The following is a 16,683-nucleotide window of genomic DNA, read 5'->3' as shown; positions in this document are numbered from 1 at the left end:
TTAAAAGGCCCCACAACCACAAATGTAAAACAATTGTAACTAGAAAACTAGCGGTATAATTAATGTACAAAACAATGAACGAAAAACAAATATGTAACACAGCAACAAACGACGACTACTAAATATCAGGCTCCTGACTTTGGACAGACACATACATACAGAATGTGGTGGGGTTTCACATGTTAGTGGGATCCCCCCTAACCTAAGACAGTGGTGTAACAGTACAACAGAAGAACGAACTATAAAATTAATGTATTTTGTTCCATTTGAAATCGCAAGTGTGGCCTACCGGGTAAGTCAGCTGAGAAGAAATTATGAATTAGAGAAAGTTGCTAAATGGAAAACATTATATAATATGCATATGTATAGTATTTTAATAATTTGATTGTAAATAAAGAAATATCTTGTAACAAGTGAAAAAAATAACATCGTATTCGTTGTTACGTGTTTTCTGAACATTGTTTTTTTACCTAGAAATCCAGTTATTTAGATTATGATTTTAAAAGTAGACAGCCTAAAATATGTTATAATTGTTGCGTCTGACTATATATGATAAGACATGTTTTTTTTCAAACATTTTTAGCAAGAACTTGATACATAAAGAAAATATCATAAAGCCGAACGCCATGACAAAATGTAAAAAAAATATTTTTTTTAAATTTTAATTGTTCTTACCTGATAACATAATAAAGACATAACGTCGAAAAGTATAAGAATTTCATAAATAAACAGTTCACTTATCTTGTAATATGTAACACTATAACATTAGATTGAAGTGTGAGGACATCCTGTCATTTCCCATATACCGGATAATGTATACTTGACTCTCCATGTCCGTTCCTCTACTGTGTAGTACATCTAAGCTTAGTCATTGCTCTGTAAAACAAGATAAATCACTACTTCTTGTTAATTACAAATGAATACTTTAATAAAGAATATGTCCACAATATAGACAATAGACAATATTTTATTCGCACAAACACATTTACATTAAATGGTTATGGCATACAAAATTAAGACAATAAACTGACAATAGTTAAATATGTTGAACTGGAAATATTATTTTTGTCCTTTACCATTTGTTTTGTTAAATTGTATTGCTGGGTTGCTGCGTCGTTGACATTTGCTCCATACCTTTTTTTCAAATCTCAATACATCGTGCATTACATTTCAGCAGCAAATTGGTTTTAGCGATGCTTTCTTTGGTGCAACTACAGTCATGTTCAATAATTTGAGACTGAATTAGTATTTAACAAAAACAAAAAAAAAGATTAAAAGGTACAAAATTTTCGGAAAAAAACAATCAAGCTTATCTGAGAATGATAATTCACTTTTGGAAAAAAAGTCAACCTTAAGCTTGTAAGTACGATCTTAAACAAAATGTCTAACGCTTCTAAAGACGTGTCTATTCCATAATTTATAAGCGAGACAATATTTTTCGTATTTAATTTCAATTTCTTGATTTGGATGTCTTTTTTCGACCCCTGACCATCATATAGACAATGGTCGAATGTATGTGTCTAGGATGGTGCGATATGAGTCTATGTGTCTAGGATGGTGCGATATGAGTCTATTTGCGGAATCAATTTGTGTTTTTATATATAATATACGTCTTTTTTGTTTGTTGTTATGGATTTGAAATACGAATCATAGATATTGGAGTGTACAGAAACCCAAGCATACACAAATAAAGAGCCATATAGGTCAACGTATGGACTACAACTACAAATAAAGCGTATAGTGATCACATTCATATCTGCATTAAGATTTTATTGTGAATTTAATTAAGGTACTATTTTCGTTCTTTTTTTCAATATATTTCTTGCAAATAAAGTATTTTCAGCCTCCTTGTAAAATGACTTTTAAAGTCGGAGATGAATATTAGAACCAACACCCATATATATCACTGGATTGGTAAGGTACCTTTTTAGCCATATATTTACCTGCCACGGTTCCTAGGTTCGACATCACCAAGAAATTTTTTTTTTGAAGGAAAGTAATGATCCATTGTAACATAAGGTTTTTTCTTATAAACAATATATAGAGACGTCATATAAATGTACGGATTTAACTTTGTCACGATAAAACTATAAGAGTTTATTTGACAACACAACCATTTAACTTCAAGGGGGTAAAGGGGGTGTTGGATATTTAAAAAAAAATCAGAGTTAGAAAATTTCATTCATTTTTTCAATCAAATTATTTTGTTCAAAATTTAACACTATAAGGTATTGTAAAATACTGATACAGATATATTTTTTGTTGTCTGCTTGAACAGAATATTTTTTCCCCAACGAAAAGGAAATCAAAATATCTTTTTTAGGGGAAAAACATAATATAATCAGAGACATATAATACAATTATATTATATGTCTCTGGTACTCTAACTATATATATATATATAGGAAACAAATTCTGAGAACAGTGCCTGTGCCTAGGCATCCATGGAAAATATTAGTTCAAAACGGACAACAACCAAAATATAATTACAAAGGGCAAGGCATAAATAGATATCACAGGACTAATTTTTTTAGACATTAACGACTTGTAGTACAATAACAATCGGATTTATCTCCCTTTGACTTGAAGTTCAATGCTCCATCGAAATATCCACTTGTCAGTTAATCCACCTGGACCACATTATGTAACTGTTAAAGAGGATTATCTTTATTATCATTATGGTTGTGATGACGTTCAAGATCAGGTTTGTACAGAGACAATTTAATTGTGTATACAATGACTAGTTAAATTATAGCTACCATACCAGTATGTGGTTTGTTTAAAAAAAAAAAAAGTATGGGAAGCCATTAAGGTAACCGATCAAGTTTTCTTCAAGTCTTCAAATTTAGAGAGTTACGATGAATGTCTGTTTCTTTTTTAATATCTTAAATTTGTCAAGTCAAATACTCCAAACTTACCAGCCGGAATGACAAAATATACAAGTTACTTTCATTGAACGATCATCATGATCATGTCTGAATTATAATTGTTTATTTGTATAAATGGTATAATATGCTTTAGAAACAGGAAGATACGCGCTCGATAATCGGGGTCCGGCGAGCTTATTCTCTTATTTGTAAGGCAGTAGAAATAAATTTATATTTCCCTACAATGTACGCATATTATGTATGTTCTGCAATCTGATCTTATTTATATACATTAAGTTTTCAATTCCCAATAACTAATACGGATAAGCAAGGAGGTTATAACCCAGGTTTATAACCTCCTTGTATAACCTCCTTGGGATAAGTAACAAAATGCATGTTTTGTTTTTGTTGTTTATGGCTAAGTACTTTTAAGACTATTAAGAACCGTGAATTATAATACCCTCCCTTTTTTGATTGTCTGAAAATAAAGCTAAGATTCTTTTACTTCAGATCACCAAAATCTTTCCAAAAAGGGATTGCGAAAGAAAGAAAACATAACTTTTTTCCTGATAACTATATAGTTATAAGCAATTTAAAAGTAGACTTGTACCTGGGACTTGTATTTATTGTTCTCTGTAAAGAGTTATATTGTCAGTTTAATCCAGTGCAAGAAAGGGATTTTGAATTGTTAAAAAAATTACATAATTATTTTACCCTCCCTTTTAACGATTTTATTTTAATCGGTCCTTTTTGGTCAAATGGCTCTTCGACTCTTTCGGTTCTGATACATTCTTGACTTAAAAATAATCGGCTATTGACGTTTCTGATGAATGTAAGTCCAGAAAAGCGCCATGGACGCATGCAATTTATAACGTGATGCTTTCATTTTCTATCCTTTGAAGTAACAGATTCCCCACTTATATTCATTTTATTAATAAAATAAAGTATGGAAATTGGGAGTGTGTCAAACAAACAACAAACCAACCCACTCACACAGCAGAAAACAGCCAAAGTCCAAAATGAGTCTTAATCTAACACAGCGAAAAATCCGCTAAACCAATTGATAAAATTGAGAATGAAAAGTTAGTTTTCGGCTTAAAGAAATAATTAAATCTATCACAATTTAATAAATACTTCGGAAACATTATTTACTGTACAGCACAGTTATTTATAGATAATTGGTATACGATATGCAAGGCTTTCCATAGAAGAAGGATCTATATCACTATGAACATTGCTAATTTTAGGGATGGGGATGCGGATATAGAACATTGCAGACATTGTGCTCTTGGGTAAAGTTTCAACAAAAAGCCACGCGGGATGTGCCGACAATCAGCGAGATCCAGAAAGCTCTAGTTGAAATGGGAGATAAACCAAAGAATTTTGATGGCTCTCGTGAATGGATCGGAAGCTTTGAAGTTTCAATATGCATTGACTTCTTTTTCAATGTACGTATTTATTTAGGCATTTTTACTATATATAAAAATATCTAACTTGTTAACGATTTCCGTATGTTTGGTTCTACGTTTTACAGTTTTTCTATGTTGCTTTAAGAATTTGTGAGAAATCTTGCCTTTGGCACTAATGTTTGCCACCTTTACTAGGTTTTTTTTCTGTTACTATTCCAAAACTTACTGACACCCCTGTAAACATATTTTAGGTATCCTCATAGAAACTATTTTATGTTTACATATATCCTTGATTATTTGGTTTTAACATTTTGAGTTTTTCTTCGTTGCTTGAAAAAAAGATATCCTTGTTAAATTTTGTATCATGATTCACGTACAGTTTCTATATAGATTAGACTGTTGATTTTCCTGTTTGAAACATTTTACTCTAGCCATTTAGGGACCCTCTTATAGCTTGCCGTTCGGTAACTTTTTATACATTTTTACGTGGATGGAGATTTGTCTCATTGACACTCATACCACATTTTCTTATCTATACAGATTTTCACTAACAGTTTTAGCTCGTTAGATGTTTTCCATCAATTTTATCTGTAAAAGGATGTTCGTTTGAAGATATGGCTTAATTTCGACCTATTTTTGTCCACTTTTTCATTAATAGCATTCAATTTAGGTGTTGTGTTTTTGTCACTGGTAATAATAGAGAAATATGGATGCCATCATGAAATATTAAACCACGAAAAAGGATGTAAATACTGCGATTTGATTAGTGATTCGGCAATATTACTACAAACTGTTAAATATTTAAACATTATTTTGATAGCTTGCTGTTCGATGGGAGCCAAGCCTCCGTAACTTTTTATACGCTGTTACTTTCGAAAATTTAGTTGGAATGCTCGTATATTTGTGCGTCTGTATCAAAGACATTGTAAGTGAACTTTCTGCCAATTGATATTTCATCGTATGTTTTTCTTTGTTGTGATGTTATGCTATTGTTTCAGAAAAAGGGAGAAGGTTTGGATCCATTAAAACGTTTAATCCCGCTGCAAATGTTTGCACCTGTCCTAAGTCAGGAATCTGATGTACAGTAGTTGTCGTTTGTTTATGTAATATATACGTGTTTCTCGTTTCTCGTTTTGTTTATATAGATTAGACCGTTGGTTTTCCCGTTTGAATGGTTTTACACTAGTAATTTTGGGGCCCTTTATAGCTTGTTGTTCGGTGTGAGCCAAGGCTCCGTGTTGAAGGCCGTACTTTAACCTATAATGGTTTACTTTTTAAATTGTTATTTGTATGGAGAGTTGTCTCATTGGCACTCACACCACATCTTCCTATATCTATTTCGATGCAGAAGGCTGTGCTTGAGAGCTGTTCTTGCAGAAATTACACATACTGTAGATACATTATTTTTTGTTTGATACCAATTTTCGTGCCTTTTGGGTGTACAGATGAACCACGAAATTAAAGTTTTCATTAAAACACGAAAATTAGTACAAAAGAAAATAAATAAGTCCACACTTTTTTTTTTATCTTGATATGAAAATTTAAATTAGCCCTGAAGTTATTGTGAAACATAACATATTGTACATTTTATAGGTACCATGCAAAATTGTTCATATAAGATCTGGAATAGAATTGGAAGACCATTTGGTAGCACTTGAAAGCCACTTCAATACATTTGGTTCTCCTATAATGATGGGTAAAGTATTTTGAGAAACTATTTTCATAGAAGATATTTGTATGAGTTCTTTAAATCATATCACTTTAAAAAAAAAAACGTATACCAACAACTTCGAGTACTCTAAGGTTTGTAGTACATCTGTAATTTTGGTTGTCGAGTGTTGCCATATATCACATTACTTTTATGTATTTTTCATTGTTTTGTACATGAATCAGGCTGTTAGATTTCCCGTTTGAATGTGTAATTTAAGGGCCTTTTATAGATTGCAAGCGCAAAATGTGTTGCTCATTATTCAATATTGCATGCCGTACGATGACCTGTAGTTGTCAACTTCTATGTCAACTTCGATGTCAACTTCTATGTCATTTTGGTCTCTGGAGGAGAGTACATGTAGTCTTATATATAGCAATCATACCACACCTTCTTATTTTCATAACGATATATTTTTTTGTGTTTAATACTGATCATTATGAAAAGCAATGGGTCTAACGATAACGACTATAAAGCTAAAATGGTCTTATGTTTACATCGACAGTACGCCCTGTCCGATAGATCCGTAATCCAAACTCTGGTACAATATATTTAGTTATATTTTGAATGAAATTACATACAAAATGTATCCATTTTTGTATCACCCCTGTACCAAAATACTAGCTGATACTATTAATATGTTTTATAACGACACCATCTTTACATTCTATGATTATATATGTTTTTTGAATGTCGTTGGAACATTTGGGCTCTGTCGTATAAGTAGAATGTCAAGTGTTAAGAAAGTGATTTATAGTAAGTTACAAATGGACCTGTCTCTATTCGAAGGTTTTAGCGATTGATATCTTCAATGGTTAAGTATTTTGTAGTTAATTTCGACTTTCCTAGTTTCTAATGATCTTAATAGGTAACAATTCCTATTTCTATACTTTTAGGTGGAGATACAGATAACTCATCAAAATGTATACTTGGGGTCTGTTTCAAACCTAAAAGTCTTCTGATTTTAGTAAGTACTTACTTTTATTTAACCATAATTCCAAGTAACTCGTGCTTTTTAAAAAAAAATTACCCCTAATTCCTAGGGGCATTTTTTTAGCTCCAATGTTCACAAAAACAGATTTTCAAAAGGAAATTTATTTTGTTGTACAGTTGAAATAACGGAATCTGCATAATGTACTTCTGTAAAAAAAAAAAAGAGTCGGAATACTATACCAATGGACATTAAAAACTAATAAGTCGTAAAATTAACTGGGATCGTTATTGCAAAATATCACGAAAACAAAACGATAACTACTTATAATTAAACGTATTTACAAAACACTTTTCATCACAACTTTTTGTTTCAATCGTATTTGTTGATTAATATGCATTGATTCTGCATATTGCGCAGAATCTGACAAAGTCTCTAGTAATATATCTGTATAATCTTTATGATGTGCAAGTTGTGTAGACCTTTTTCATATACATGTAGATTAAATAAAATATTATGCTATAAACATACAATATTATACAAATATAATTATCATGCTTACAAGGGGTATTTGCATGATTTAATTGTTTAATTCCACCGAATGTTCTTTTTGTCTATTTTAACCTCAGAAAGTTTATTGTAATCAGGTATCATATTGAGTTTCTTCTTGAATGTATATTATTTGTATATACGGCAGCTGTGCTATTTGCACAATAAAATGTCATTGGCTGTATAATCATTTCTGATCATTTTTGATGTACAGTCACTGACTTTATATATATATCTCCTTGTTTATGATAAGCTGGTTCTGGCTTAAACTACACTTTGTTCGTCAGTTTGAGTGAAGCGTACGTAATACAAGTGGACTCCAGTTTATGTTTATGACCGATTGAAAATGCATTTTCGTTGAGTTTTATTTATTACTTCATTAAAAGTACAGATTCGCGGAATTTTTTTCAATAAATTCTAGCCTGACTTTTCTATGTAAAGATGCTACATTCCCACTGTACATTCACATTTTTTATTTAACAAAACTGATTTCAAATCCTTAATAAAATATATCTATTTTAGGACCCACACTGTTATGATAAAAATCCCACAGTAGATCACGTGATTGGTGGAGGTCTTATCAAGTGGAGGATGATGGACACGTTTTTAGAAAGTTCATTTTACAATTTATGTTTACCACAGCTTAAGTGTAAAAATAAACAATGACATAGACAAACTTTTCTTGTGGTATTTTTTTTTGTGTCGAGCCTCCGACTTTTGTCGCAGAGAGCTCGACATAGGGATAGTTGTCCGGCGGTGGGGGAGTTGGTTTATTTCCAAAAGCTTTATATTTTAGAAGCTGGGAGAACTGCATGCTTCATACTTTGTATATAGATGCCTCATGTTACAAAGTTATTTTTCATATGTCCATTGCCTTACCTGATTTTCATTGTTCAGTGACCATTTTTGTTTTAAATAGGATTTTTGGTAATGTGCTGATTTTTTTAAAATTTTAAGTAAAAGGATAACTTTATTTGATATGTGCGTACCTTGCAAGGTCCTCATGCCCACCAGGCAGTTTTCATTTTTTCATTTATCCTTGACCTCATTTCATGGATTAGTGATTAAGGTAAAATTTTGGTGGTCAATTCCATATATCAGATACTATAAGCAATAGGTCTATAAGAAACTTATTTTCTCGCATACTTTATTTCGCGTTAAGAAATTCAAGGCGATTTATTTGCGTAATCTACTCATTCTCTTGATATATTTTTAGAAGGAGAGATTCAAGTTTCACATATTCGCAATAATATGGATTCGTGTTATTTTTCTTATCACGCACTCGCAAAAATAAATCTCTCACAAAATTAAGTGGGTTTACAGTAACTGATGTAACATCTTGCAATTCATCGTGAAGCATTTACTATGTTACTTTGTAATGCTAACAATAATTAGTAAATGGTGATGATACCAGTATAATCTGGGGTAAGAATAAACTCACCATATTATATACATTCAATCTGGATTAAAATTGTGAACACCAGACGCTCGTGTCTTATAAGAAGACTCATCAGTGACAATCGCATAACAAAAGTTTAAAGAAGCACTAGCTACGAGATATATAAAAAAATCTAATATGTTATTTTTTTTGCTCAATCATTAATTATATGCAAATAGTGAAATAATAAATCACTTTTAGCAGCCAGTATGGTTCAATTTTGTCAAAATAAACTAAAAAACATTGATTATGAATCATTCACTTGCAAGTGTATAATTCGACCTGATTGAATCTATTCATGTGAACTTTAATTTAACCCCTTAGCCTGAGATGGATAATACATGAATTGTATGTGTAAAATTATTTAAAGAAAAAGAAAGTCAACATTGCAAGTGAAACATTAAAACAAAGGTAAATCATTTGATTGACTGATTCGATCCACAAAAAAATCATTTTTATACAGGTAAAAGCGATTATAAACATTTATTTTTCATTTATAATATGAAATTAAATAGACCTAGAATGATTCAACAGCACGAGTGGGCTTAATCTATTTATATCTATATTTATGTTTACATCGCTAATATGGGCATCGTATGACTTTAGAGGTCAATTCGATAATTAGTTGGATGGCGTTTAGACTAAACAACACGAAACGAAGCTACGCATTTTCATGCGCGTGCCCTGTTAATTGTTTATTTAGACTTTTAAATGTTTTACATTGTTATGAATCAAATCGGTGAACATAAATTTGACAGTTAGTGCCCCTTTAAAGGACCAAATCAAGAACAATGTTTCGAAAAAAGGTTTCATAAAAAGGTTACTTCTGTCTATGTAAATATATGATCTTCAACAACTCCTCTATACAGGCAAATTAATGAAATAACGTTTACGATATATGCATAATTGTTGCACAAATAAACCAGTAATTACATATAACCACTTGGCGATTGAAATTTGAAAAACAAGAAATTAAGTATATCAAGTCAGCGCTTATATGTTTCATCCTTTATTTGTATTGGTAACGGTTTTTTTTTTTGCGTCCACAATATGTGAATATTGACCAATTTTATTGTACATATGAATATTCAATTGCATGTATCCCCCTAGAATATACTTTACTACAAACTAAAACAAATTGTTTTCATTTTATGTTATTGTTGTTTCACATAGCGGATGGAGTAGCGTGGTACAGTTATGGGGAATCATTGTAACGATATCAGAATTATGCCCTGCGCCACAGGAACCGTCTATTTTGTTCAAATAGAAAGAAGTTTCCATAACAATTCTCTGATTGGTTTCTGTCCATATCCAATTACTATGCGAGTCTTTCACGGCATCAACCCAGAGATCCAGATCTGTAAATGAATTAATTCTTGGACAGTTATTGAAATTATGTCAAATGTTTATTGTAAAAGCTAATATAAAATCATTATCCAAATGAATACACATAAACTATTGTTTTACTTCATCTGACTTCTTATTGACTGTGATATATTTACTCTATACTTTCATGGAACGTTTACCTTTCTGGAACATATAACGTTACTGCAGGTTTTTCATTGTGCTTGTGTATCTGAAGAATTTTATTTCTGTGTATTGTTTTGTTTTTGTAGCTTGTCTTTTCGTCATTTAAAAAGACCGCCATGTATTGAAGTATTAAGATAAGAAGATTTGGTGAATTGCCAATGAGACAGCTATATACCAGAGACAAAATCACATAATAGGTATATGTTTTCAAATACATCTGTGCATTAATAACATTTCCAAATGGCAGATTAGTATTTTTCAATTCTGCTTTGCTTTCAATGATAAACAAGTTTGTGAATGATATTTTCATATACTGTGGTTTAATCTTATATAATGAACTAACGGTTATAACTTGATTTAATTCGGTTGATGACATCTATTATTTCAGCGCCTGAATCAAAATTAGCTAGAGTTCCACATTTGCTTCTGCAATATTTCTACAAATAAAATTAAACAACGAACAATGACAAAATGCATTTATTTAAAAACAATCTTTGTCTATTATAATGTATGTTTAATAAGCATACACACTATTTAAGTTGTACATTGTGTGTCAAGAATATGAAGTCCTAAATGGTTTTGTTTTACACGTGAAACATGTATTATTTTTCTTTTATTGTTTGGTCTGACGAAGTTCAAAAACCGGATTATCGTATGGTGTTGTTGGGGTTGTGCACCTGCTATTACGAAATTGATTGAATAATTTGCACGTGTTGTCCTCTTTCTTAACTATGATATACACAGCCGAGCCGCTGGTATAAGTTAAATATATCAATGGTTCATAAAAGTGCCTTTTCTGTTCAGATGTCTGTAAAAACAGTGTCCTGATCTTTTTTCTATAAATGACCAATAATATGAATGATCTGATGTGGTTTACATCTAGATAAGATTCTGAATAACATATTGCATGTTTTGATAGCTTCTAAAAAGGCACATAATTCGGTTATGTTTCTATGTGTGTTGTCGTTTGTTTTTGTCACACTTTAATGTTCCTGTTGTTCCTTTGTTTTCCTCTTATAGTCGGATTTAGTTTGCATCCCGGATGTGTTTTCTCTCAATCGATTTATGACTTTTAAACACCGGTATATTACTGTTGCCTTTATTCATGAAGTCCTCATGAAATATTACATTTGTAGGGATTTTCGCGTAAAATATACGATATATGATGGGGATGTTTTACAAATTTTTTATGTCGTCTTTCTGGGATTTATTCGTACATACCTGTTATAGATTATTGGTAGTCTTTTGAATTGTGTGAACAATATCTCGTATATTCATTCCAAGTTTTATTTGTTCTGTGTCATTAAAACAATGAAGGATAGGATGCAAACAATGTTAGTTTGATCAAATATATGACTTGCCTTTGATTCTATCCATGTTAACTCGTCATTTCCGATATGGTAACAAGAGTGCCCTTTAATAACATATGCAGAGTTAGGACCACAACCTTGAACACTTCCAGAGTGATGCAGTGAACATCCTGAAATATTTTAGATTTAAATAATGTATTTCTATGTTTTTTTAAGATATGAACTTTTTCTGAAATTCCTTTTATTTGCCACCAGATCAATAGATATGAACGAAGATGACATTTATGATTATTACGAATGTAAAATGTACAAAATTCAAAATAAATCATTCCACCAAAATAACCATGATAACCTACAACATTGTATGTCTTTGGCCTGGACCAACTTCTCGTTGTATTTTAGATGGAAAGAAAGTTTGATCCTGCAAATATACAAGAAAGTGATAAATTGACTTTCCCGGTCATCAAATTACCTTTTTGAATTATTATGTGTCTTCAACTCCTGTAGGTGTATCAATCGTATTTGAGATGTTCGGAGGACCGACTTAACCTGCAATTAAATAGATATAAGAAGATGTGGTATGAGTGCCAATGAGACAACTCTCCATCTAAGTCACAATTTATAAAAGTAAACCATTTTAGGTCAAATTACGGTGCTCAACATGGCGCCTAGGCTCACACGAACAGCAAGCTGTAAAGGGCCTAAAACATGACAAGTGAAAAACCATTCAAACGGGAAAACCAACGGTCTAATCTATAAAAAAAAAAATTGACTTTAAATGCAATGAACAAAGCAAAAACATAAGATACGACAAGCAACAGTCCAGAAAACTACACAGAAATCTGGTAATTTAGCAAAATAAAATTAGGAAATCCGGAAATGAATCAAGATCATCGGAAGAGAAACAGATCCTGTTCCAGTAGCGACACTCGGGAATTGGTAATTAAAGGAAAGCATCCATGATCAGATGCATTCGTTCATTTTATAAACGACCAAAGAGGGGTCCAGAATGTTTGTTTCATACGTGTTGAATTGTGACATATATGCAATAACGATCCAGCAATTCATTATAGCACAGACAATTTGTTACCTTCTAGTCATTTCTTTTGAGGTTTTGTGTCTTACACAATTGAGTGTTTCTATAGTAAGACCAATTGAGTTCGTATTTTTTCAATACGAAATCCTGTGTAGCAATTTCTTACTACTTAATAAAATCAAAGAATGATTGTACCTACCTTGAGCAGTGACAGCAGTGCTAGTTGACACTGTTGTTGTTGTAGCAGGTATTACATTAATCAGTTTGGTATTACACAGATCTGTTTTACAACATCCACCTTTCAAGCCTTGTTGTCTTCGTCCAAATCCTGATTGTACAGGATTAACACCAAGCCTTTGACAAAGCTGTAAATATATTCGATATTGTTGTTTTTGCAAAAATATTTTCAACATAAATGGACGACCTCTATATTCAACGATGCATTTTAACTTCAATATTTGAAAATACATTTATTCTTAAAAACAAACGTTATATACATGTAAATCAACTCCATATAATTTTCAAAAAATAGTTTAACCGACATACTTAGCAGGCTCAAAGTTGTCATTTTTGGGCTTTAAAATTAGACATTGATAATTAAAGTAGTTTTGGTGTGATAAATTGAAAGTTTTTAAAGAGAAAACAATAAACATGTAAACTAATGAGTATTGCAACGATTACTGATCATGCAGTTTTCAACATATGCCAGATATATCTCACAACAAATGTTTAAATAACATTTAGGTTTTATGCATTGAATAAATTGATAAATTATACACTATATCGAGTCATATAAAAATAATACATTATGCATTTTCTAAATTATTGTTATCCATTACAGATGTAATGTTTTCATGGTTAGTTCCAAACTTACGTTAACATCGAGACATCCTAGTCTGAAGACTGGACGTAGATCATAGCTTAGTGTTTCAAGCTGAAAACACTCCTGCACAGACAAAAACAGTGTTAAAGACGACTTCATGTTTTTGTTTATAAAATCGTAATTGTTTCAAATTATATACATCTATTAACTTTTATATGGCAAGACGGGCAATAAGATCATCAGTCATCAATTACTAAAATATATGCTACATAGTTTAAGATTATCCTTATGCGTAGGAACTATTTTGTTTTGTACTACTTTCCAATGTTTATTTTATAATGTGATGTTGCGTCTAACAAAGTCTATCCACATTATTTTCGCAAAAGAATTCAGGTACTAGGGGCCGTCATAAATTGAAGTGGGCGAGAGCTTTTTGCTCCGTGCTGAAGGCCTCATTGTGACTTGGAGATGGAGAACAGCAATAAAAGCGCTGTTTTTTTGTTCTTTTGTGTTGTTGTGTGTGTACTGATTTTATGTCATGGATTTATACCCCATATCCTTTGTTTTTCTTCTAAGATTTGCACAAATAAAACTGAGGAAAAGTAATTGAAACTTATGCTGCGTTCACGCTGCCAATTTGGAACATGTTATTTGAACACAAGTTGTATTGTTAACATTTTTGAAATAAAAACCTAATCTGTTGGACGTGAATTCAAATCAGTATCCAAGAGATATACATATGCAAATGTTTCCAAAATAAACGCAGTATTTATCTATAATCAATCTTTTAAAATGTCATTACACTTGTTTAGGCCTTGTGTGAATACGTCCTAAGTCGCATCCATCCATCAATTCCTTTTTTGTTCTATTTTCTGCTATTCTCTTCGACGTTATATAGCCTACTATTTTTCATTTTGGCATCTCTTGCATTCAGATTGATATAATTTAATACTTTCATTATATATATGCATCACATGTTTCCGAAATACTTAAATAATTATATTAAGAAAGAAATGAATTTAAATAATTTTGAAAAATAATCATTTTGAGTATATGAGGAAACTGAACATTGTTCTCGAAAATATTGTACCTTCCCTGATTCACATGTTGTGGTATTACTGCAATCTTGTAGACGATCTATATCACTGCAGCTATAACACTGATCTGTAAAATTAAGGTAAAATGCACCATAACTACATCACAACAAAGATCAATTTCTGACTAGGAAGATGCACATGGGGATGTTGTGGGATTAAACTTGATTTTCGAGTTCTCCACTCTGAGTTTTTTCTTTTTATTATGAATTAGTTTCATTTTTAAAATGCAATCTTAGAAGACACTGTTCCCCGAGGGTATCACCAGCCCAGTAGCCAGTACTTCGGCACTGGCATGAACATACGGATTTTTTTTGTGTTATTAAAATTTGCTGTTACAAAATATTAGAAATTATTATAAATTAAGGAATGTATCTCCCTCATGCAAAGCTCTGATTCCTTTCACGAATTTGACTATATTTTTTGGACCTTTTGGATTATAGCTCTTCATCTTTTATATAAGCTTTGGATTTCAAATATTTTGGCCACGAGCATCACTGAAGAGACATGTTTTGTCGAAATGCGCATCTGGTGCAACAAAATTAGTACCGTTGATTTTATCATATATTCGAAATAAGACGCCTTACATACGGTTATAAATCATTACTTTTAGAATTGTATATGTTTGCTTATCATTTCATTTTACTGAATGTTGTCCTTAGAAGATTAATACTGTATTCCGCAAGCTGGACAACCCAACAATATTTTGCAGTTGTTTACATATACAAATACCCGCAGACATACAGTTTAAACCAAATCAGAATATGTAATTAAATATACCATACGTTGGTTTAACCTTTTCTGCAACATTTATATTTATTCTATATACTTTTTGGTGTATTTTTTGCTAGACTAAAAGCTCCGAATAAAGAAAGCTTATTCAAATATATATATGAAAAAATAGCAGAAATATTAGAAACGGAATTCAAATAACATCAAGGCAAATAATAATGAAATCTAGACTTACAACATTTTTTGCAAAACCTAGGACAAATTTTATTAGCGATACAGTCGTTGGAACAAAGTTTGGCATCATCCAACGCTAGCTTATGACACACGTTGTCATTCATGTTCTTGCAGTCAGGTGTGATTGTAGGTATAGCTTTTTCAAAATAAATGGTAAAATATTCGCATAATACTTTTTTTAATATCATTATTACTAATTTTTCAAATGTATTGCAATAAAAAATCCATTTGATATCATAATTATTTGTTTGTTTGTTTATATTTAAGTTTAAGAGAGCATTAATTAAAAAAAAACTTTCTAGGCTGTGTACGAAAACTGAAAGATTCTAACTTAATCAATTAAGATATAACAAGGAAAGACCAATTGAAATCCAATATGATTCTCTACAATTATGATCAAATTATGGAATAGCAGTTGCAGATACAAGTCAAAACGATCTAGCTACATATAAATATGTTGCTAGAATCTGAATTAGATAAAATACCATATAAATATTATTCTATGAACAAAGAAATCATTTCTTTTTATCAATCTGATGGAAATAGTTATTGTTATTTCAAAACCATGTTTATAGTAAAATTGTCCATACTTTTCATCTTTCTGTTTTTAAAAGAGGGACGAAAGATACCAAAGGGACAGTCAAACTCATAAATCTAAAACAAACTGACAACGCAGCAGAAATAGCAGAAATATTAGAAACTGATACTTAAAAGCCGAATTACCTTTTGGATGCAATTAGCGTCTTGGACGTAAATAAATAAACTCAAATCGTATTGTATTTTTCGAGAAACAAATGTTGAAGAAACATATAAGTTCAAAAACAATCGATTTAGTTTTATATCAGTGCCACGAATATTAAAATGTCAAGAAAATATCATTCCGAAACGCCGAATTCGAAATTGTTAGTGTATATTGACGTCCCATCATAAAATTGTGTTCAGTGAAACTTTTTCTGTTGGACAAATACATTTGCTGTAATGTGATCTTGTGTCACATATAGGTATGCCGAAACTTAATTGAT

The 16,683-nt window shown here is 31.2% G+C and overlaps 2 protein-coding genes across 3 annotated transcripts; one reads left to right on the top strand and one right to left on the bottom strand.

Annotated features, from left to right (window-relative positions):
- The first annotated feature begins 2,552 nt into the window (after positions 1 to 2,552).
- On the top strand, positions 2,553 to 10,184 carry LOC139490716 (ufm1-specific protease 1-like). Of its 2 annotated transcripts, none has more exons than XM_071277647.1 (5): positions 2,553 to 2,704; positions 4,115 to 4,315; positions 5,870 to 5,972; positions 6,881 to 6,951; positions 10,076 to 10,184. In XM_071277647.1, exons 1-5 carry the CDS (start codon positions 2,594 to 2,596, stop codon positions 10,085 to 10,087), a joined length of 498 nt encoding a protein of 165 aa, XP_071133748.1. In that variant the 5' UTR covers positions 2,553 to 2,593; the 3' UTR covers positions 10,088 to 10,184. The 2 variants fall into 2 exon arrangements, with proteins under 2 accessions (XP_071133748.1, XP_071133747.1); XM_071277646.1 differs by lacking the exon at positions 10,076 to 10,184 and adding an exon at positions 7,987 to 8,140.
- Positions 10,049 to 15,791, bottom strand: LOC139490715 (uncharacterized). The gene is made up of 7 exons (XM_071277645.1): positions 15,663 to 15,791; positions 14,692 to 14,765; positions 13,653 to 13,724; positions 12,978 to 13,143; positions 11,794 to 11,912; positions 10,776 to 10,869; positions 10,049 to 10,260 (listed from the first exon to the last, which is right to left on the bottom strand). The coding sequence occupies exons 1-7, from the start codon at positions 15,763 to 15,765 to the stop codon at positions 10,052 to 10,054; spliced, it is 837 nt and encodes a 278-aa protein (XP_071133746.1). The 5' UTR covers positions 15,766 to 15,791; the 3' UTR covers positions 10,049 to 10,051.
- Positions 15,792 to 16,683: the final 892 nt, after the last annotated feature.

Source organism: Mytilus edulis, chromosome 10 (assembly GCF_963676685.1).
Source record: "Mytilus edulis chromosome 10, xbMytEdul2.2, whole genome shotgun sequence".
NCBI classification, from domain to species: domain Eukaryota; kingdom Metazoa; phylum Mollusca; class Bivalvia; order Mytilida; family Mytilidae; genus Mytilus; species Mytilus edulis.
The sequence above is the reverse complement of the archived record's forward strand: the minus strand, read 5'-3'. Positions and strand labels throughout refer to the sequence as shown.

What these genes read in the sequence shown, in the direction of transcription:
- LOC139490715 (XM_071277645.1), bottom strand. Translation starts at nt 15,765, where the DNA reads ATGAATGACAACGTGTGTCATAAGCTAGCGTTGGATGATGCCAAACTT. An exon ending in CAACATGTGAATCAGGGAAG is followed by an intron (nt 13,725 to 14,691) that starts GTACAATATTTT and finishes TTGTCTGTGCAG; the next exon opens with GAGTGTTTTCAGCTTGAAAC. An exon ending in AATTAAATCAAGTTATAACC is followed by an intron (nt 10,261 to 10,775) that starts GTTAGTTCATTA and finishes ATTCATTTACAG; the next exon opens with ATCTGGATCTCTGGGTTGAT.
- LOC139490716 (XM_071277646.1), top strand. Translation starts at nt 2,594, where the DNA reads ATGCTCCATCGAAATATCCACTTGTCAGTTAATCCACCTGGACCACAT. An exon ending in GCATTGACTTCTTTTTCAAT is followed by an intron (nt 4,316 to 5,869) that starts GTACGTATTTAT and finishes TACATTTTATAG; the next exon opens with GTACCATGCAAAATTGTTCA. An exon ending in TGGTTCTCCTATAATGATGG is followed by an intron (nt 5,973 to 6,880) that starts GTAAAGTATTTT and finishes CTATACTTTTAG; the next exon opens with GTGGAGATACAGATAACTCA.